The sequence below is a fragment of the Strigops habroptila genome, chromosome 2 (assembly GCF_004027225.2).
Source record: "Strigops habroptila isolate Jane chromosome 2, bStrHab1.2.pri, whole genome shotgun sequence".
NCBI classification, from domain to species: Eukaryota; Metazoa; Chordata; class Aves; order Psittaciformes; family Psittacidae; genus Strigops; species Strigops habroptila.
The window spans coordinates 100573871-100596549 of NC_044278.2; the positions used below are offsets into that span (position 1 = coordinate 100573871).

Genomic DNA, 22679 nt, shown 5'->3' on the forward strand with positions numbered 1-22679 from the left:
TGCATTAATTTTTATTATAAGTCTTGGTGACTTAAAATGAAACATGTGCAATGCAACCAATCAGCTCACCCTTACAATATCAGAGTCGTCCCTCTTGTCAGTTTTTTTCCCTGGTAAGGGCGAAGTCAGTGTGAATTCTTCATTTTCACTGTGGTCCATTTCAGTACTGTCAAGCCTAGGATGAATAAACATTTATTCTCCTCATTATTATAATACAGCAGGCAATCATTTAAAAAGATAGATATTAAGAACAACATCACTTCTAGAGGTCGTTTTTCTTCTTCTTTGGTATCTCCACTCAAAACACTAATCAGTTTAACTTAGGTGAACTGGGCAGATTATGAAGATGACAGAACATGTTAGACTGCAAGCACAGCATTTTTTAAATGAACTGGATATAGAACACTATTGGTCTCAGATTCATTTCTGGATATAGAGAATAATCTGGATTGCAACATGTCTTTAGCCAATAATGCATTTCGGCATATGAACCTGCGTGACTTGTAAGAAATAAGTCTTCCTGTGGACTTCCCATGGAGTTGAGAAGTATTTTTTGTAAAACACTGCACTACATTTAAAATTAGTATTATATATTAATATTATACATTAAATTAGCATTATATATTAATGTTACATAAATACCACGTGAGAAGTGTATTTCCAAACATAACATTTTTCTCACAGTCTTGAAGTAATGTGAGAAAATGTGAATATGCAATCTCTAAATGGTCTGTGAAAAAAATTGATGATGATGTGATTTTCAGTTGAAAAATGAGCATAAGAAGATACAGTAACTGATTAATAACCTTAAAAATTGACACAAAATAAGCTCTAATTTTTGAAGACTGGTAACTAGAAGTAGACTTATGCAACATTACAGTATATTCCCCCTCCATCACAGGAATCTAAAATAAAAAAATATTAAAATGTTTATCTACAAATTTGTCCAGACTTTGCAGAGGAGGAAGTCATGCAAGATCACCACAATGGCCTATAGTCCTCACTGTCTATGATGTGTTACCATTACAGCAGGCCACAAAGTTCCTAGGAACTGCAGATGTATGTATACACACACACAAACACGTATATACATGTGTGTGGGTTATATATACACATGAAAAAAAGAAAATTAACATGAGCTCTCTTTCCCTCCTACAGCCAACTCTGGATGTGATTTGATTCTGTTGTTTGTTTGTTTGGGGTTTTTTTTAAAGCAAATTTATTTCTTGGGTTCGAAAGCCAAATTCGTGGTGTCAGTTATACCAATGTGGTACCATAACTTTACTTCAAAATAAGATAATAGAATTCTGTCTCTCACTTAGAAAACATTACAGAAATATTCAAAGTTGTCATTACAAATACTTGAAATATCAAAGCTGCTTTGTTGTCTACCAACCTCCCTTTGATCCTTCCTGGAGAGCTTGGATTTGAACTGCTGCTGGCATTGCTTACAGTTTCCATTCGTGAAGATTTGGATTGAGACTGCTTGCCTGCTGACGAAAGAGGCTTATTAACTGCTCCAAGAACATTGGCTGCTTTGGGCTGAAACCAAAAATATATTTCTTTTATTTTGAGCTACATATTTAGATATTGTTAACATGTACTATGCTTAAAATATTCACAGTTTTCACTTTCTGCAATCAATATCTTAGTTTTAACACAAAGCTATAAACATTTTCATATGAAAGTTACAACAGACACCAGAAGGACGCTGACAAAGCTGTAATCAAATAGCCTGCTGCCACCAAACACAGTATTCTTTTCTCTACCCTTATATTCTGTCCTCTTCTCATTGGTAGTACTGGATGCTCACCTGACACTGCAGTAAGCCACTTCAGCATTTTTGTGCAGTTTGCTTTCTGCTGATCTAGGTGCCTGAACCAGCTCACCATTTGGATCAGATAAGCATCTGTACTGGCAAAACAGAACTAGCAGTAGGACAGCCCTCTCAACAAAGAAGCCATTAAACTGGCTTACCTGTAATGGCAAACCACACTAGTTTCAACTGGGAATGAATTAGAATCCAAAAAAACCAGATACTGTGGAGAAGATTCTGATAGTTCATGCACAGATTTTAAATGTTAGGCTTCTAACAGGTGCCAAAATTTCCAGACGTTGGTGAGCTTCAGGTTATTCATTTACCTGGATTATCTTTCAGACACGCCAAATACCTGCAGCTCATACTAACTTTTGAAAGAGTTGAAAGAGTTCAGTTACTCCTAAAGAGAATACACTTTTATGCCAAACACCTACGTACAAAACCACTGAATTAAAGACCATTCCCTTCAATTCTCATCATCTAGGATGATCCATCTTCTTTTTCAGTATTAGATTTGAGCTATGTCCGAAGTTAGTGACAGCTGAAGGAAAGAAAAGTTCAACATGCACATCATAGCAGCTTTGGGTGTCTTTTTCAGAGATCTGCACCATGTGGTTATACTTTTATAGCTGGAGGGAATTTTACACGTACATAAAAGATTCACTCTGCACAGAGTACAAGAAAAACAGCATATCCTTTCCAAAAATAAACCTTGGAGAACAAAGTCCAGTTTAAGAATTTATATCTATTAGTTTAGAACTCAATGTTAATAACTGAATACAGAAGGAGCTCAAGAGCAGAGAGATGTTCAAATTCACACTGGACTGGACTTCCTACTAAAGAGGAACTAACAAGCAGGGCCTGCACTAACAGCTCCTCCCTTACCACAGAACCTACACTCAAGCTGCTGCCCTGCTTCCATCCACCCCACTATAATCCACTCAAGCTAGTCTTCCACTCCCAAAACTAAGACTCCCTAGACCAACTCTCATTTCATGTTGCTCTCATGATGGTCAAACAACTGAAAAGTTTTCATGGTCAAGTACACCTCAGTGTTTGTTACAAATTTTCAGAACACCTGGCACTAGAAATTTAAAATAATATAAAAGCTACCTTAGGATTCAAAAGAATTTCAGTTAGGATATATGACAGAGATGGAGCTACTGGAGAGAGTCCAGCAAAGGGCCTCTAAGATGAAAGACAGGACCAGAGTGTTTTTCTTATGAGGAAAGTCTGAAAGAGCAAGGACTTTAGACTACATGACCTCCAGAGGTCCCTTCCAACCTCCAAACATTCTGTGATTCTGTGATTGTTTGTGCTAGCATAAACATGTTTCTTGTTTAATATTGTCACAGTACACTTAAGTTGGGTACAAACTAGCAAGAATGTTTTATGTCAAGAACTGGATGAGAGAACTTAATATTGACTACTGATCAGAAATTAAGAGACAATTTCCATTTAAAGACTTCTGCATCTTCAGTAAGAAATGAATCTCTAATCCGTGGAGTTCAAATACTGAAATGTGCAATACAGTGATGATACATTCCAGTCAATAAACGTTGGCTTTCAACTTCTAATAAAAAAGATGCTCCCTGTACAGTTGCATTTTTTCCTGACTCGCATTTCTCCTTTATTAGTAGGTCACTACATTGCAGCTAATACTTCATTAGCAAAGTTAAGGATAATGAAGATGCTGCACTTTTACTTCTTTTGCAAGGTAGCAAATGAATGTTCTCCTGTAATCAGGACACATTACTGTAAATTAAAAAAAAAAAAAAAATCACAATTTGGTTTTTTCCTTTACTAGAATTCAATTTTATTCTAAGGAGTACATAGGTTTAGTTTTAGTGAAGAGAGAACATTGCCATTCAATACAATGCATATTTAGAAATAACAAATTAATATAACCATAGAACAGTTAGTTATCTTGAAAGATACTGTAAAATGATATTCAGCTTTGCCAAAGATTAACTTATGTGATTTTAAAAATAATTTCTATTAGAGTTTTCCATAGCTGTCACTTCATATGCAATACTGTGTCTTCTGCAGAAAAAAAGTTTCACCATTTTGCAAACTTATCAAATGTTACGGGGTTGGGTTTTTGGACTCTCTCCTTTACAAGACAACAGGCTTTGCCTACTATTACCACATCCCAGCACAGACAGTAGCAGTTTTCCCTTCTACCTATCTCTTTCTCTTTACCTGTTTACTAACCTTTGGTATATATACCCTTCGGGCAGAAATAATCTGTTCTCTTAAACTTGAAGAGTTCGTTAACTACATGTTAGTTTTCTTAAAGCAAACCGAAACCCAAACCAAAACCACAAACGCAGCACCAAAACCAAACTCCCCCAACCTCCCCACCATACATACCTTTCCAGGAGTGAAAAAAGACTTCATTTCCGGAGGAAGATAATTTTTGGTGTTACTGAAATTCTGTACAGGAATGATGGGGAGAAATAGGGGGTGGAATCAGAACAATAATCAATTAGCAAGATACATACATTTTGAAGGTAGTACTGAAAGATATTAACAAATGAGGAAGCAATGGTTGTTGATGTGAATAATGACATTCATTGCTACATCACAGACTGTGATAAAATGCCTCCTGAACAAGTTTGCCGGTGATACAAAACTGGGAAGAGCAGCTGGTACCTCAGAGTGCTGTGCTCTCATTCAGAAGGATCTAGAGGGATGGGCAGTGAGGAACCTTTTGAAATTCATGAAGTGCAGGGTTCTGCTCCTGGGGAGAATAACTCCATGCACCAGTACAGGCTGGGGTCTGACCTGCTGGAAAGCAGCTCTGCAGAGAAGGACTTGGGGGGCCTGGTGGACAATAAGTTGTCCATGAGCCAGCAGCAATGTGCCCTTGTGGCTAAGACGACCAATGGTATCCTGGGCTGCATTAGGAAGAGCATTGCCAGCAGGTGGACGGATGTGTTCCTCCCTCTCTACTCAGCCCTGGTGAGGCCTCACCTGGAGCACTGTCCAGTTCTGGGGTCTCAAATATAAGAGAGACATGGAGCTCCTGGAGCAAGTCCAGCAAAGGGCTACTAAGGGTCTGGAATGTCTCTTCATATGAGGAAAGGCTGAGGGAGCTGGGCCTGTTCAGCCTAGGGAAGAGAGGGCTCTGGGGCGATCTGATTAATGTGTATAAGTATCTGAAGGGAGGGCGTCAAGAGGATGGAGCCAGACTCTTCTTGATGGTGCCAGGAGACAGATAAGAGGAAATGGACATAAACAGAAACACAGGAAGTTCCACCTGAACATGAGGTGGAACTTTACTTTGAGAGTGATTGAGCATTGGAATAGGTTGCCTAGAAAAGTTGTGAAGTCTCCTTCTCCAGAGATACTCAAGAGCTTTCTGGACACAATCCTGAGTAATGTGCTCTAGGTGACCCTGCTTGAGGAGGGAGATTGGACTAAATGACCTCTGGTGGTCCCTTCCAACCTCAGCCATTCTGTGATTTTCTTTACATCATTTATGCTTTTGAAATTTTAAACCTGAAGAACATTATTTCGCAGTGGGGGGAAGAAATCAGTATGTGTGCACATATATAAATATTTATGAAAACATGTATATATTCAACTACATTATAACAGGGAGAAGTCAGAACTTACAAGAACTATTAAAACCCCCCCTCAGTTACAACTAACAAAGATTTAAACAGACATATCTCAAGAAAAATTAAATGCTAACATATACCTTGTCAGGCTGAGTAAAATATCTGGCTGGAAGTACCGGGTCTTTAGGGGATTCCAAACTGTATGTTGTACTCTTTGACATAATGATATTCATTGCTACATCACAGACTGTATATAGTTTCTGTAAATAATAAAATTTAAAAAAACAAAGAAACAACATTTTAGAAGTTGATTGCAAATCTTGACAATAGACAGTATATTTTAAGCACAGAACTACAAGAACTCACAGTTCAAAAACAATCATCTTCAACATTTAACAATAGCCTGCACCTTAAACTGTGTATCACAGGGTATTAAAATACAGGAGCAAAAGACAAAAACAACAACTGTAGGTGCAGCAGCTGAAGCGACCTAGCTTTCATCATCCTTCTACACTTAAGAACAGTGTATGCCATGGTTTCAAAGACAAGGCTAAGAACAGAAACCCAAAAATCTCACCTCTGCGGTAAAAGCAGAAAAGTGACAAACTGTACACTTCTGTGATGCAAAAACCTCAAAAAACATCAGGGTTTGATACATTCACTACACAATACACACTGGAGACATCTAATGTATGTATTTTTCTTCCTATGCTAAGCTTACTCTTACACTTTTAAAATTAATTACTACAAAGCACTTGAGTGACGATTTAAACAGTAAAAATTATAGTTAACATATTTTAGTGTTTAATAATCTTACTGAGACACAAATGGGACTGTAAACTATTACATGCAAGACCTACTGAAGCATAGGAAAATACTTGTCATCTGAACTACAATAAACATACACATTACAGTACATAAAGTGTTATTTCCCACAGACAATTCTATCAGAAGACACTTTCAGGTTGGTGTAAAAACAAAAAGCAATTCATTTCCAGAAGCAGGCCAGAATTAAATGCAATTTCCAATCAAAAAGTATCACCTACTTCATTCATTTTTGGATCATCTGGTCCTTGAGCATCCTTAGTCTGTTTGATATTTTCTACCATTTTTCGTATGAATGCATGACTGTTATTTTCATTTTTAGCCATCAATATTTCCAGTATGAACCACAGGCACCTAAAGGAGAAATGCAGTACTCCTCATGAATGAAAATGCAAAAGAAATTCATTTAAAAAGCACAGTTGAGAAAGTGGTGTACTCCAGGTATTACCAGTATTATTAATTTGAACCAGTCTAACTCTGGGAAAACAATTCTTTCAAAAATAAATAAAAAAGAAGAAATGAAAGTAGAATGAGCAGAAGGCGAAGGGTCCCCTGTAAGATACCACAGAGCACTAAAAATGCACACTGACTATTTCTCACAGTATTTTACAGAAATAACTGCCATTGTTATGTGCACTGCACAGTATCAAGGGTACCACAATGAATCAAAATTTCACTTAGAATAAAGTCACATTGGTTTTAACTCTAGAAACAACATTATTAAAAGCAGTCTTACTCTTTAATGTCCTTGAGTTGTTCAATGTCCTGGACTTTGACATAATCTGGGTCATGAGCTAGGAGGTGGATAGTATAAGGAACAACATATTCTGGTAGAAGTGACAACAGTTTCTCTGAAAAGCAGAAGAAATATGCATCAAAAGACTACATACTGAGAAATATGCTTTTCTACTAGAGAGGAAAGAGCAAAATTTAAGGTCAGCATACATTAAGATATAGGCACATGTGGGCCTATCACTTCTTTAAGATGTTGCATCTCATGGTTGATGTGCAGATGTTTCATGCATGCAAAAATTAAGATTTAAAGTATCTCTCCCTCAGGGCTGCATATTTTCTAGCTACCTTGAGAATACAGCTATAGTCACCCCCTACTCCCAATCTTTTCCTCAGTTCAAAGCCTGTATTCTGAAAGACTTTGAAAAACAGAACTGAGGACAGATCACAAAATCCATGTTAACTGCAAGACATGAGACCAGCACAACTGCAGGATAAGCTCTATTCTTCCTTTGGACATTGCAGTGCCCAGCCTTGCTGTCAACAGAAAGAAATGCCCTTTGCAGGGGCTTTGCAGTCATTCTCCAAACCCACAGCCTACCATATCTGTTTAAAGAAGGGAGAGGAGGTAACATGAAAGCTGAAACATAGTATTGGACTGAGTTTTAAAGGCCCAAACCCACTTGAACAGACCAGCACAACCAAACCATGACATTCAAAGGTTTCAAAACTTCTTCTGAGACTTGTAAATAGTGCTAAGCAAGGACTGCAGGAGAATGTCTTCCCTACATCACAACAGCCAGATGGCCTTTTTTTCTTGGGCATTCAAAAAGTAAGGATTGTTGCCAAAGCCCCTCTCAGAGTTACAAACATGAAATACACATTCCATAGGCAACCAACAAATTCCTGCGCTAACCAACACTATGCAGAGTGAACTTCAGCACCTCAAAGTCTGATGACAAAAATCAGATTAAAAAAGGACGTATCCCAAAGGGCAAAGACAACAAAGAACATTTTGCAAAATAACATCTGCACTACTTTCCTTAGCCTAATGACTGAAAGGAACTGGAGGATGCCCAGCACACCTAAGTTATTAAACCTGTACCCTGTGTGACAGGCAGGATGACAGGCAAGGAAGGCATGCTAGTATATTACTATGGTATAAGCATTTGATATTGAGTACTTGTGGCAAATGCAAATTCATAGTATTAACATGACTACATGTACATTCAAGTGTTTATCCATAAAGGAAGGAAGGAAATCCCTGGCTCTACTTTTGAAAAATCACATTTCTAAGTTAGTGATTGGTCACAAAAGACATGACCAAGTCTGGGAAATGTGCTTTCAGTAAGCTTTTAGCTATCCCACATTAGGTTATGAATAAGAAGTCCAAACATCTGTAAACCATTATAGACAATATTTAAAACTATAACACATTAGAACACTGATATTTTTATTTCCAATATATACATTTGTATAAGATGTGTTCGATACATATTGTGCACATCGGATAAAATACATTATTATTGTAGATTTCAGAAGACTGATTAAATAATTGCCATGAGGAAGTCAAATCTTAATCTATCCCATTCTTAATGGTTTGCATAGATAGGGATAATGCACAGCCTACATCAAATATTTGGATTCATTCATAACAGCAAGGAAAGCATGCTAAATTAATAAAGGCCCTCAGAAGACAGCGCTATCAAATTCCAGAGGTAAACTTTTAGACAGCCACTGCAGTTGCAGTTAATTATCCACAGTAATTATTATATAGACTGTGAGCCATCGTAAGGTTTGAAAAAATCAAATCACCAAATTTCTATTTCAAGCTATATTTATGTAACTGAAACCCAGCATATATCACAAAGCAGTTTTTAATGTGTTTCAGTTGACACTGCACTATTAACTTTGAAAACATCCTTCACTTTTCATGCGCTGTCCTGCATTTTAGCCTGCAGCTGTTTGCGTAACTACATTAAAAAATATAAAGATGTGGCAAGGAAGAAAAGGAACGTATCTATGATTTCAGAACACTGGCAAAATTGGCTTGCCTTAGACATGTCCCAGGCAAACCAACCTGCTATTATTTGTATTAATTAACTTCAATAGAATGCTCATCAAGAGCTCATGAACTCAGTGTTTCATTAACTTCCTGCATTGTACTATTTTTATAATAACTTAGTAATAATTCCAACTTGGTCTGGGAAACAAAGTGAACCAGATCCAGGCAAAACAGGAAAAGGACAAAAATTGACATATTATATTTAACCCGTCATGACAAAAAACAGCATTTACACATTCTTTCCTCATCTTTAATGAGGAAAGACACAACCCGAAAGGTGGGCTGCCTTTATGGACATGAACTACCAGCACTTAATATTAGAGTGTGCCAAAACCCTCATGACAGGCCTTTATGAACATTTAGGAAAGAAACTTGTTAAAAAAATTAGTATTTACTCCTGAAATTTCTCCACTTACTGACTTGCAAGCACAACCTGAGAAAACAAAGATGCCTATGCAAGATGTGTCTATCTACGAACAGATACACAATCAAATTAAGTCTGATTTTGAGCGGCTTCCACTCTGAACAGCATTTAGAGAATTTAAGCAGCTTGAGAGCAACTCCTGCCAGACTGTAAAAGGTTAGTGAGGAGGAAAGAATCATTTTACTGTCGGGTACAAGTCCTTAGGAAGTTCTCCTTAGGCAAGGTATACAGAAGTTTACCATCTTTTCAACAAATGCTGAAAACATCTGAAAGATATCTAAGGTTTCAAGAAAAAATATCACAAAAATCACATTTATAGAGTCAGAAAAATAGCTGCACTAATCAAAAGATGCAGATTCTCAGTTCTAGTGTTTTGTGGAAGCTTTTCAAAGGAGGTGCTATCATCATTACCACCCTGAGTTACTGTATGGCCAGTAGTGAGAATGATAGAGGGAGACACAAACACATTTAAATAGTACGATCTTACCAGAACTGAGCTTCAGCTGTACTGCTGCAATAATGATTTAAGATGCAAACAGTTCAAGATATTTGTTAAAACCCCAGACTGCTATTCTTAATGTCACAAAGTTAACATTGTAATCCTCAAAAAATCCTGCAATCCACATTTTATCCAGGCTCCTCATGTATCAGAGTACTTATCAAATCAAAGGCATCACTCAAGTCTTTCAGCAAGAAAAAAAGTCATCAGGCACACTTTGATGTCCTGCTGGATAAAAAGGATCACACACACCCAGGCTCCTCTTCATTTCTTCTACAGTTTTTTTACAGTAACTTTGCAGCATCTATCTTAAATCAAGTTAGGAAATCAGAAATTACTTTTAATCCCATGAGAATTTTATACTTTCCTACTACACAGCTAAAAAGAGTTTTCAACTTCCAAGAGGAATAGTCTTAGGATGATGTAAAAGTGTTTGCGTAATGGATTTTTCTTTTTTCCATGTAATTCAGGAGGGAGAAAGGCACTGCTCTCCCCCCCCCCTTTTAAGTCTAATTAACAATACACGAAAGGATTTCTCTGCAGACTTATTCTCTGACCAAAGTGTAAGGCACACACAGACTGACATGGCTAACATAAAGTCTGTGATTCATAAATGCAGAAGGAAATCAGTTATCTGACAGCACCTGTGAGATCAGATTCAGAAAACAGGTCTGGTCTACCATAAGATGAAATGAAAAAATCCACTCTCTTTCACAAATGCCAAACCATCAGTAACCTTTCAAAGAAATAAAACTTTCAAAAGCTCTTACTCAAAATGCCCATAGCTCTTCATAAAGGTCTGCTTTTTCCTATGAACATATACCAGTGTAGCTTTAAGTCAAAAGGGAAAAAGATTGGTTTTATAAAAGAAAAATAGCTAACATTAGTCCATAATAACTTACAAAGCATTCCCATGATCAAACTGCTGGTACTGGGAAGAAAGCATCACATAAACTCATCCTGAAGTGCCTACAAATATAGCCCTTTGCCAGCATAAGACAAGTAGCTACTCAACATAGCAGCGCAAAGACAGTCAATTTAGTACCGCATTTATGTCATTAAGGTTGCATATTATTAATTACCGAGGTAAAACTAATCATTGTCACTTCATTTACAACATAATTAACCATTAAGTTCAAACAGTACACATAACTGCCTTAAGAAACTATTTCACTTCCAGTACAGTTAAGCATGAGCACTTGCACAGCTTTTAACAAAACTGAAAGATCCCAGAAATACCTGTTAAAATACTCAAAATCTGGACGCTATTTGCAGTTTTCATTAGATACCTCTAAGAGAAATTTACAGCCATTTTATGTATAAAAACAGAAAACTATCAATACTTTCGCAGTCTACTCACATTTACATTTGAACTATAGCACTTGTACCAAAAAGTGACTTCTATTTTCTTACCACTAACTGCTGCATGTTGCTTCAGATACTCCCTTCTGACATTTATGTTCTTCACAAGGCACTGCCTAGCATGAGCTCTTCTCTCTTTCACAGGATCTTTTGCACACAGTGCACAAATAGCCATATATTCTAGTGGCAGCCGTAGTCTAGAAAGGCCTTTATGAAGTTTCTGAGCAAATATTTGTCTCACTTGGTAACATTCATCCTGTTAAAAAAACAAAAAAAGGCAAAAAAGGTAACAGTAAACTTTTCTAAAAGTAACACAGACTGTGAAATAAAACACAGAAACCTGGATAAATATGCCAAAATCAATTTCAGACCTTGCAGCCACAGAAACAAAGGAACTATAAGAATGTTTTTAATGCTAATTCAGGGCAATTAAATTGAATTGATCAGCTGAAGCTTCCCCCTTAGGATCAGGAGAAGAGTTAAGGTTCAAAAACCATACAGAAAGATATCACACTCAGGACACAAGGCCTAACTTAGTATAGTTACTACACACACACACACACACACACACACACACACACACACACACAAGGCCTAACTATAGTATTGAGGAATGGAGTTGATGTAGTTGTATACAATAGGACCACTTGCTTCATGGAGCCAAAGTCAAAGATCTCCATCAAAACAGTGTTTAGCCACCAGTAACCACTATGTTGATTTTATTACTGCAATTTCACAAATCTTCATCGAGCCATTAATACGAGAAACTGAATAAAATTCAACAGAATTACCAGATAAGATAAAGTCAAATGCTGAAGAGAGTATCAAGCATTTCCATTGTACTGCGGAAATCTATGAACTATGATCGACCACCCATGTCTAACAGGTGCCAAATAACACAAAGGAAAATAATATGAAGGCAGCAAATGCACTTCCACAATTTTTTGAGTAATATATTTCCCAAAAATATATGAACTTTAAAATTCTCTGTATGGAAAATGACCTACATACTTTAAGACACCATTCAATATATCACAAAACAATTTTGTAACACAGGCCAAGGAAGGTTAACAGAAGCAGGTGTGGAAAACAGTCAGAAAGAAAATATACAGAAAAGTATAAGGTAAGCAAGGCCACCAGAACAGCTTGGCCTATTTAACCTCTCAAAAAAAAGGTCAAGAGGAAAGATTTGTTATCTCTAAATGTGAAGAAAAAAACATTAACAGGAATAAACAGCTGTTTCAGTCAAATAATGGCTTTGAAACCAGGAAGAATTGAAAAGGGTTTCCAGCTATCAGCCAACAGGAAGTGCAGAGACAAAACCTAGCCGCTGGTAGCACTGACCGTGTTAAATTTGCAAACGGCATCAAGACAGATCATACAGTACATTAAACAAGCCTCCATCTCCCACCACTCGAAAACTAAATCTAGAAGAAATTAACCAAGCCCCATTTTCCCTTCTGTGCTTCAAGCCATAGTCTTCCTCTCTGGGCTGAAACACCCTGCTGTTATGGAGTTGAAGCAACCCAAGACCACAAGCCCAAACTGTGAGACCTACTCCAGATCTATTGCCTCTACAGAAAAGCCAGTCCCCAGCAGCAGGCTAAGATACAGCCCTCTGCTGCTCAGAAACATCACCTAAGTCTAAAGCCTTTGGAAAGCTTAGAAGAGACCTGTGCTTAGTTAGTATATAGACAAGGAAGCATATCCTCCTTGACTCAGAGGACAAAGGAAGGCATAGTTCATTGTTACTGATGGTGTTGTGTGGCACAAAGAGGAATGATTATTACTCTGAATAATAGAAGATAAAGAAATAACCTTTAATTCAGCTCAGTTACACTAGTTCACTGAAAAGAAGGGGGACCAAACTCCATTAAGGTCTACATTTTTACACCATACAAATAAAACACATACATTAGACCAATTTCATTTATCTACCTCTCTGAATTTAGTGCCATTTCATCAGAAGTTCACCATTTAAAAGCATTTAAAAAAAATTTGCAGAGCAGCATGTACTCTTCAGACACAACTCTGACTCTTGACTACAGCAATTAGCAACAACACTCAATTATGTATTCTGCACTCTAATCACTTCATAATACAAAATAGCACTCTCAGAGAAAAAAGAAATAGCCAGCACAGGACCATAGCAGAACATGTGCAACCATTACAGACCTTAAAAATTAAGCTTTTCCTTTTGTTTAATCTGCTTCCTGATCTGTCCAGGTAAAGAAAATTTGCTGTAAATTAAATTACATAATACTAGGGTTGGCCTTGACATCAGTTCAATGTCCTAATTTGTGAGTAGATTGACAGTGTTAAGAATAAATGCATTTTTAAAATAATCAGTGTCTACCATCATGAAACAGATTCTAATACTAAACATTCTAAGCATAAACAAATACATGTTTTGTATGTATTATGTATACATGCAAATATCTCAAAACAACCCCAGAAGGTTTCCAAAGGAGATTAATACAGTGCCGCAAGTGCAAAAGTCACTGAAACCATTACAGTTACTCTGCATCTGAAGATCCGAAAGAGAGAAAGGAACCTGCAGAGGGCCTCAAAAAGATATAGACAAGTTATGAATAAATATTCAAAATCCATTAGGAGCTGCAGTGAAAAATAAAGGCAGAATTCTGTCCTGAGAGAGCTTATAATCTAGTAAACAAGATGAAGTCACAAAAGGTAAAGGAGTAACAATAAATGAGGAGAAAAAGTGACAAAAGTGATATTAAAGTAGAACAAGTTCTCTTGGAAGCTATGTCAGGGCATATGGATATCCACAGGAAAGCAATTACAGCCAGCCAACAAGGCTTCAAAGAGGACAAATGACACCTAAGTCATCTTGTACCCTTTTACAATGGAGTTACTGGGGAAGAGCAACTGATGACATCTACCTGAAGTTCTGTGTGGCCTTTGACACAATCTCACAGAACATTCTTGTCTCTAAATTGGAGAGATATGGGTTACATAGATGGAGTATTTGATGGATAAGAAATTGGCTGGATGGCCACATCCAAAGAATTGCATTCAAATACTCGAAGTCCAAATGGAGATCAGTAAGAAGTGGTGTCCCTCAGGGGTCAATGTTGGAACCAGTACTGTTCAATATCTTTGTTAAGGACACAGATAGCAAGATTGAGCAAGTCTGTGGATGATACCGAGCCAAGGGGTGCAGCTGACACACCAAAGGACAGGGATGCCATCCAGAGGGACCTTGACAAGCTTGCGGCGCGGGCCCATGTGAAACCATGAAGTTCAAAAAGGTTAAATGCAAGGCCCTGCACCTGGCTGGGGGTAATCCTCTGTATCAAAACGGATGGATGGATGGATGGATGGATGGATGGATGGATGGATGGATGGAGGGCAACTCTGCAGAGGAAGACTTCAGGACACTGGTAGATGAAAAATTGGACATGAGCCAGCAATGCGCACTTGCAGCCCAGAAAGCCATGAAAAGGGGCATCATAGAAAGAAATGTGGCCAGCAGGTTGCAGGAGCTGATTCTCCCCTTCTACCCTGCTCTCATGAGACCCCCCACCTGGCATCCTGAGCCTAGCTCTGGGGTCCCCATTACAAGACAAACATGGAGCGGTTAGAACAGGCCCAGAGGAGGGCCATGAAAATTGTCAGAGGGATGGAACACCCCTCCTTTGAGGAAAGGCTGTGAGGTGAGCTTTTTCAGCCAAGAAAGGAAAAAGCTCCAGGGAAACCTATTGCGACCTTTCAGTATATGAAGAGGACTTGTAAGAAAAACAGAGAAAGACTTTTTACCAGCACCTGTAGTGACAGGACAAGGGGCAACAGTTTTAAACTGAAAGAGTGCAGTTTTAGATTGGACATAAGGAAGAGGTGTTTTACAGTAAGGGTGGTAGGACATTGGGACAGGTTGCCCAGAGAAGTTGTGGTTGCCCCATGCCTGGAAGTGTCCAAGTCCAGGCTGGATGGGGCTTTGAGCATCCTGATTTAGTGGAAGATGTCCCTGACCAAAGCAGGGCAGTTTGAACGAGACGATCTTTAGAGGTCCCTTACAACCCAAACTATTCTACAATTCTATAGTAAAATGCAATACTAACTTGTTCATAAATGTTGATGACCCTATTATGTTCTTGTAATAAAAAGCTCATCTCTCAACATTCACTTTTGAAAATTGAGGAGAGGTAAGCATTAGACCCAAATATAGCAAAAACCAAAAAAATAACCCCCAAAACCAAAAAAACCCCTCACATCTGTTATCAATATCCACAGAGAGTTCAGACCAATACAGCTGGAAAATAAGAAATGAAAAATAAAGTGGTAGACAGTGATGAAATGAAGGGCAAGGAGCTTGCACCAAATGTATTAAAAAGAGAGTCAAAGCAATGAAGGCAAATTCTGACAGAGGAGAACATTTACAGTAAACAAAAATATGCCACAGAAGGCAAATGACTGAAGAAATGAAGAGATTTTGATCACTGGGATCAGAAGAAAACAGAACATGGAAAAACTATACTGGCAAGGTTACTGTGCCATGACATTATCTGGCTAGAGTATCATTTCCGGAACAGAGACAGATCTTATTTGTCATTAGAGTAAGCGGCTCTTTTCCTCTCTACTAATTTTGTTCCAAATTGTGAAAATCTTTAAAACTCATTTTTACACAAGACTAACATTTCTATTAGGTTTTGGAATAGGAACACTGAAAAGTCCTCATTTTGGGTGTAAAAATCTTCAGTTATTACCACTGAATTTCTGCTGCAGTTTTGTTAGATTTCATCTGCTTAAGTAATTTTGTTTAGTTCCATTTCCCTTGTTTTTCATAGCATTTGGGAACTGAGTAAAAGTTCCCTTCCACAGGAAGACAGAAGCTCAAAATCCACATAAACATTGTTAAAACAATATACAAGCCTAATACAGACTGTGTTACTCCGATAGATGAATGGCTTTTCTAGCCTAACTAATTTAAAATGGGTTACAGGTTTTAAAGCTTTAACCAGTCACAGGACTTAAGGTCTAGAATGGAGTATCATTATTACTAAAGGTATGTTCTGGAAGAGATTTCTTCCAGAGGGTTTCTTGACTTTTGTGAGGTCATGAGAATACTAGCAGTTACAAAAGTAATACCAATATGAGTCCCTCCATGATGCCTTACTCTTGGTGTGTGGATCAATTTCTGTAGAATTTCTTAAATCTACAAGACAGGAAAACAGAGGATCTCTATATCTCTGCTTACAACTTGAAAGTTATTTTCTTTCTGCTACTATGTGCTCACAGGCAGAAATTAAGGATGAAAACTGCAACACCTACTGAGAAATCTCTCCCTATCTCTTCTAATATTTAAAGGATGCCAACTATCATCGCAGACCTCTGCTTTCCAAGTATATTCTACCCAAGTATTCAAGTAATGAAGGTCACTGTTGTCACCACAGTTCAACGTACTTTATATCATCTCATTTCAACTTCTAAAAATGTATTAATGCAGCTGGGGTATTTAAAATCAATACTGAATTCCTTGGTTTATCAATATTCTAACATTTCACTACTTTAAGTTAGCATTCCCCCACTGGACAGCCTTGTAGTATAGATCTAATTCTCATCCAAAATCAGTTTTCAGGATTACGTAGTGGGAAAACAAATTCAAGCCAAGATTGAACCGTTTGCATAAAATGAGATTAGCAGAAGTATACACAGCATACAGAACAAGCAACATACATACTCATACATATGCTGATAACCCACAACTCCCACCTAATTTCCTTACATTTATGGCTAGTGCACACAGCTGGTACTGTTCTAAGGTGATGATTTCATGGTAACAAGGTTCTTGTGCCAACTTCACAATAGCATTCCCTGCAGCCAGCCGCAACCGAGACATATCAGGTTTACTGAAAAATAAGCACATGGATTACGAAGGTTAATTAGTAAGAAAATATGTAACTATCTGACTTAATTAAATCTTAATAAATTTGTATTGCTGAAAACCAGATACTTTAAAAAGAAGGAAAAGTTTCCATGGACTTTGCCACCCACGGCCCCACAAATCCACAGCAGAAGTAACTTCAAACCAGAATAGTTTTCATGTGGTAACCTGTTACCATATACCAATTACCTCGCCCCAACTTAGCAATGAAAATATTCCTTGGAACTTCCTAAAAATCCCACATGTGCATGAAACAGATTTAGCTGTGAACTGGACCAGCACAGTCCAAATTGCCCCTCAGAGACCTCATTTAGCCTGTGAGATACTTCTATTCAGCATGCTGATTTTGCTTCAGCAGCGGGCTCCTGTCAAAGAAGTAGACCCTTCTAGTCCCCAGAGTTGCCAAAGTTTTTCTAGATATGCTAGCGCAAGTAGTGATAGGACAAGAGGGAATGGCTTTAAACTGGAAGAGGGTAGATGTGAATTAGATACTAGGAAGAAATTCTTTACTATGAGGGTGGTGAGACACTGGCACAGGTTGCCCAGAGAAGCTGTGGCTACCCCAACTCTGACAGTGTTCAAAACCAGGCTGGACAGGGCTTGGAGCAACCTGGTCTAGTGGAAGGTGACCCTGCCCATGGCAGTGGGGTTGGAACTAGATTGTCTTTAAGGTCCCTTCCAACTCAAGCCATTCTAGGATTCTATGAATGATAGCTCAAAATCCATGCTGCAAGTTAACTTTAATTAATAAGATATTATGATAGATGACTAAGTGAAAATAACAGCAAAAAAGAATTAGGCAAGTGAAAAAGTTTTCAACATGCTGAAGGTATTGTTACTTGACCTATAAACCTAAATTGCACTTCCATCTAGCAAAACACTAAAACTCTTTGCTAAATTTCATATAAAAAGATGAATAGATTTTTCTGTAACCTTTGTAAATATGGTTGTAGGTTATCAGAATATCAAAAGCATCTTCACCAGAGCTTTGCAAACTGATACCCACTTGATGTGTGCATTAATAAACTTAGTTGAGCTTTCACTGTTCACAATTTATTTCAACAAAGTACATTACTTTGTCCTTTCTTCAGATCAAACACAAAGGAATTAGTTAAGTTTTATGCATCTCGCTTAAAACACTAATGAATTCTATTCAGCAGTAGTAAGTACAGCTTTTTCCTTGGATAACCTGAAGCAGGAATCAAGTTGTATTCTTATTTAGAAATAATTATTCATTTAAGCAGGACAAATACCATTTAACTTCTTAATCATTTGCCTTTTACCCTTATGAAGAACAAACACTGTAGTCTTAAATCCATTATTGTGAAAAACTGCATAAAGCATTTAAAGAATTCAATAAAAGAACATTATTAAATAAAGAGTACGTGATAAAAATACCTACTAAAGAGCTTAAACCTTAAAATTCATCTAATCAGGCTTTATACACACCTCATGGTATGGAAACCACAGCAAAACCAAACACCAAAAAACCAAATAGCAACCAAGTGGCAGGAAAAAGTTGCACTAACTTTCAAACAAGGCATGAAGATTAACATGGTAATGTCTAGTTTTTATATTTCACTAAATTTCACTTTAAAAAGAATCTACTGTGATAAGTGAACCCAATGAAGTTTTTGCACTTCACTGACAACTGAGCAATAACAACTTACAAGCACAGAGTGACTGAACTAAAGGAAGGATAAAATTACGAACTTTCAATGTTCCTCAGCTTTAGTAGTGGTAACATTTAATTCTGAAAATTGAATCAAAGATGTATCACATAAAAGTTGGCCAAATTTTGCAGAGTATGTGTGTCACAGAAATAACCACAAGCACGTGGGAAGGAAGAGGACAGCGACAGTTATTAATATTCTTACAGCTGATGATGAAAATTCATCAGCTGTCTTATTCCCCAAAAGGGTATCTTTGAAGAAACTCTTGAGAATTTGTTTTTTGTCAAACTGTTATAGCCAAAAGCTTTCTGATCTGCTATCGATCCCAAACCACACAATTATTAGGGCTGAAATAAAAGCTTCTGCAGATACAATTACAGCTTTTGATTACTTCTAACGATTCTGAAAATTGGTACCAACGATGCCCTTATATTTTAAAACAATCCAGCACTGGAGTTAGCACTTTTTCTTCTACTCCAGAGGTTAAATGTCTGTGTCCAGTTTTCTAAGCATTTTCTGTGTTCCATTTTGTTCCATGGAATAAAAAGTGTCTTTTGACCACCTCTGAGAACACTGCATATCAGATGGTGTAGCAAATTATCTACAGCATAGAACTATGAAGTTCTAAACTACATGTTTTTAAGCAAGCTTTAGTGTAAGGAAAATGCAGATAGCATATCAGAAAAATGTCAATTCAGGTTCATATCTAATACCAGTACTTTCAGAAACAGCCAGTGTTCTCTGATACTCAAATACTCTTACTTTATGCTTAGTATAGATAAAATTAAAATGCTACTACAAGGACATGCAACATTCAACTTAGTTTTACCTAACCACAAATAAAAAAATCTGTATAACCTTGAATTTCAAATTTGTAGGACTGTTTATGACTTATAAGATGAAAAATAAAGACCTGGAAAGGAAAGTCGAGATATTGTTTATTGAAAAAAATCAGTATTAAAGCATCTGACACTGGTGAACTTAACCTACATATGCTAACATCCCAAAGCAACCAGTTATTGTCTTAAAAGAAATTCAACATAGTCATCAATCCAACTACTTCAAAATGAGAGTACAGATTTGTTTCTTTATTTTCCAAGTACGACCTTGCTTCTACCTGACACTCTAGGCTGAACCATGCCTTGAAATTTAAAAATCCCATTCCCTTACACTGTGACTCAGAAGTACAGTTGTGTATATTTAAAGAGGCATAGAGACAGAGTAATTTTTATGGCTGATGAGGATAATAACACCAGAATTATTTTAATATGACTAAGAGCCCACATAAGGTCAAATGCCTCCTGAACCCTGCCACTTGCAGTTAATTCAATTATCTTTAGCAAATTATACATTGTTTAAAAGACAAATGCAAGCTACAAACACAAAAACTGACTCTATGTAGAAAGACATCAGATCAAGTACAGTTTAAAAGATTATGTTCTATACTCAACAGACAATTTTACTTTCCAAAGACTACTCTAATTTGGAAAGGGCAGTGTCAGATTTGTACAGCAGGAACACAGTAAGTACTGCAAGAAAGAAGATATCCTCATTGTGTTCTTAGAGAGTGAAGAATAAAGGTCAGGAAGTGCCAGCAAGATACCAGGAAGCTCCACGCAGAACTAATGTGCCTGAAATGTCATCTCTGCTTCAGAGGTGTTAACATAGGTGGTATAGGTCACACAGAGACAATGGAGACCTACCCTCCTTGCAGCTTAGAGCCTTTCCAAAATGCAGTATGGAAATGACAGAATAGTTCCATTTGGAAGGGACCTCTAGAGGTCATCTAGCCAAACCCCTCTCCGCAAGCATGGTCACCTAGAGAAGGCTGCCCAGGACAGTGTCCAGATGGATTTTTAGTATCTCCAGGGATGGAAACGCCACCACTTCTTTGTAAAATCTGTGTCAGTGCTCAGGCCAGTCTTGCTAGTAAAGACTGAGGTAAAGGTGGCATTCAGTACCTCAGTGTTTTCCATGTTCCTGTCACCAGGGCTACTGCATTGTTCAGCAGCAGGTGTATGTTTTCCCTAGTCTTCCTTTTACCACTTACTTAAAAAAGCTTTTCTGGTTGTCTTTGTAATCCCTCACTAGATTCAATTCCAGCCAATTGGGCTTTGGCTTTCCTAACCAACTCTCAGATGGTGTTTTCTGTATTCCTGCCAGGTTACCTGTCCCTACTTCTACTTTCTCTGTATGCTTGATAGAGTCATAGAACAGTTTGGGTTGGAAGGGACCTTTAAAGGTCATCCAGTCCAACTCCCCTGCAACAAGCAGGGGCTACTTCAGCTAGATCAGGACGCTCAAAGCCCCAACAAACCTCACCTTGAATGCTTCCAGTGATGGGGCATCTACCACCGCTCTGGAGAACCTGTTCTAGTGTCTCACCATCCTCATTGTAAAACATATTTTCCTTAAATTTAGTCTATATTTACACTCTTAGTTTAAAACCATTATCCCTTGTCCTACTGCAACAGGCCCTATTAAAAAGTCAGTCCCCACTGTTCTTATGAGCCTCCTTCAGGTACTGAAATGCCACAATAAGGTCTCCCCAAGAGCCTTCTCCTCTCTGGACTTAATGACCACAACTCTCTCAGTCTTTCTTCTCAGCAGCCATGTTCCACCATGCTGATCATTTTTGCTGCCCTCCTCCGGACCTGCTCAGGTCCATGTCTTTCCCGTACAAAGGACTACAGAGCTGAGCACAGTACTCAGACCCCAACCTCAGCACAGACCCCAACCCCAGTTGGGGTCTCAAGAGAGTGGAGTAGAGGGGGAGTATCACCTTCCTTGACCTTATCCAATGGGACTCTACTAAGTAGAACCTTGAAAGAGGCCCGAGTCTGCTCTCCTCAAGTACTATGATCTTGCCTTTTGCCTTCATTGCTGCCTTCAGGATTCTGACCTCCACCATCTTACAGTTGTTACAGACAAGGCTGCCTTCAGCCTTCACACCAACAAATCCCTCCATTGTTGGTGAGTATGAGGTCCACCAGAGCACTTGGCCTTACTGGCTCCTCTATCACTTGTGCCAGAAAGTTGTCATTGATGCTCTGCAGTAAGCACCTAGATTGTTTATGTATTGCTGTGTTGTTCCTCCAGTAGATGCTGGAGTAGACGAAGTACTCCATGAGAGCCAAGGCCTGCAGGCATGAAGTTGTTTCCAGCTGTTTATAGAAGGCCTCATCCACTTCCTCTTTGTGGCCAGGAGGGGTACAGCAGACACTCACTACAGCGTCACATGTACCAGTCTGCTCTTTAATCCTAACCCGTAAGCTCTCAGTTGGCTCATCATTTGCCCCTAGGCAGAGCTCCAAGTTCTGAGGTTGAAGGGTTGCCTTTAAAACAGAGTGACCTCATGTCTTTGCAGCTTTCTCCCTGAAAGTATCCCCACCCCTCCATGAACTTAAATAATGGAGCACTGACCACTTCTTTATGTACAGTTTGTATGATTATTTGTAGTTTGGAGTACAAAAAGAGTGTGAAAATTAAATTCCTAAAACATGCACAGTAAGTAATCATCACTCCACACACAGGATCGACATAACTGATTGATTCTGGATAAGCCAACAATATGCTCTGAGCAGTTATGCTGAAAAGCTAAATTACTACTGCTTATCTCCCTAGTAACTGCTATGAATGGTCATATTACAGAATTTAAAACTATGAAACAGTTATTTTCAAGGAACTTTAAGACAAAGACTACACAGTTGCTGCAAAGATAACATACTAGACAATTCTCAGGTTTGCAATTTTGTGCACGCAATGTAGGTTCTGTCTGCATAATCGGTGTGTAACTCCACCCCAAAATT

At 38.0% G+C, this 22679-nt stretch overlaps 1 protein-coding gene across 5 annotated transcripts in view; it reads right to left on the reverse strand.

The window, feature by feature from the left end:
• Positions 1-22679, reverse strand: part of PDS5B (PDS5 cohesin associated factor B) — a 112840-nt gene that overhangs the window by 12475 nt on the left and 77686 nt on the right. For 3 of the 5 annotated variants that reach the window (XM_030475802.1, XM_030475800.1, XM_030475804.1), the window contains 8 exons: positions 17039-17162; positions 11344-11548; positions 6947-7061; positions 6432-6564; positions 5526-5645; positions 4193-4255; positions 1397-1542; positions 70-175 (listed from right to left, as the gene is read on the reverse strand). In XM_030475802.1, coding sequence (XP_030331662.1) covers positions 70-175; positions 1397-1542; positions 4193-4255; positions 5526-5645; positions 6432-6564; positions 6947-7061; positions 11344-11548; positions 17039-17162 — 1012 coding nt within the window. The remainder of the gene's footprint in view (positions 1-69; positions 176-1396; positions 1543-4192; positions 4256-5525; positions 5646-6431; positions 6565-6946; positions 7062-11343; positions 11549-17038; positions 17163-22679) is intronic. The other 2 variants (XM_030475803.1, XM_030475801.2) reach the window with 1 other exon arrangement.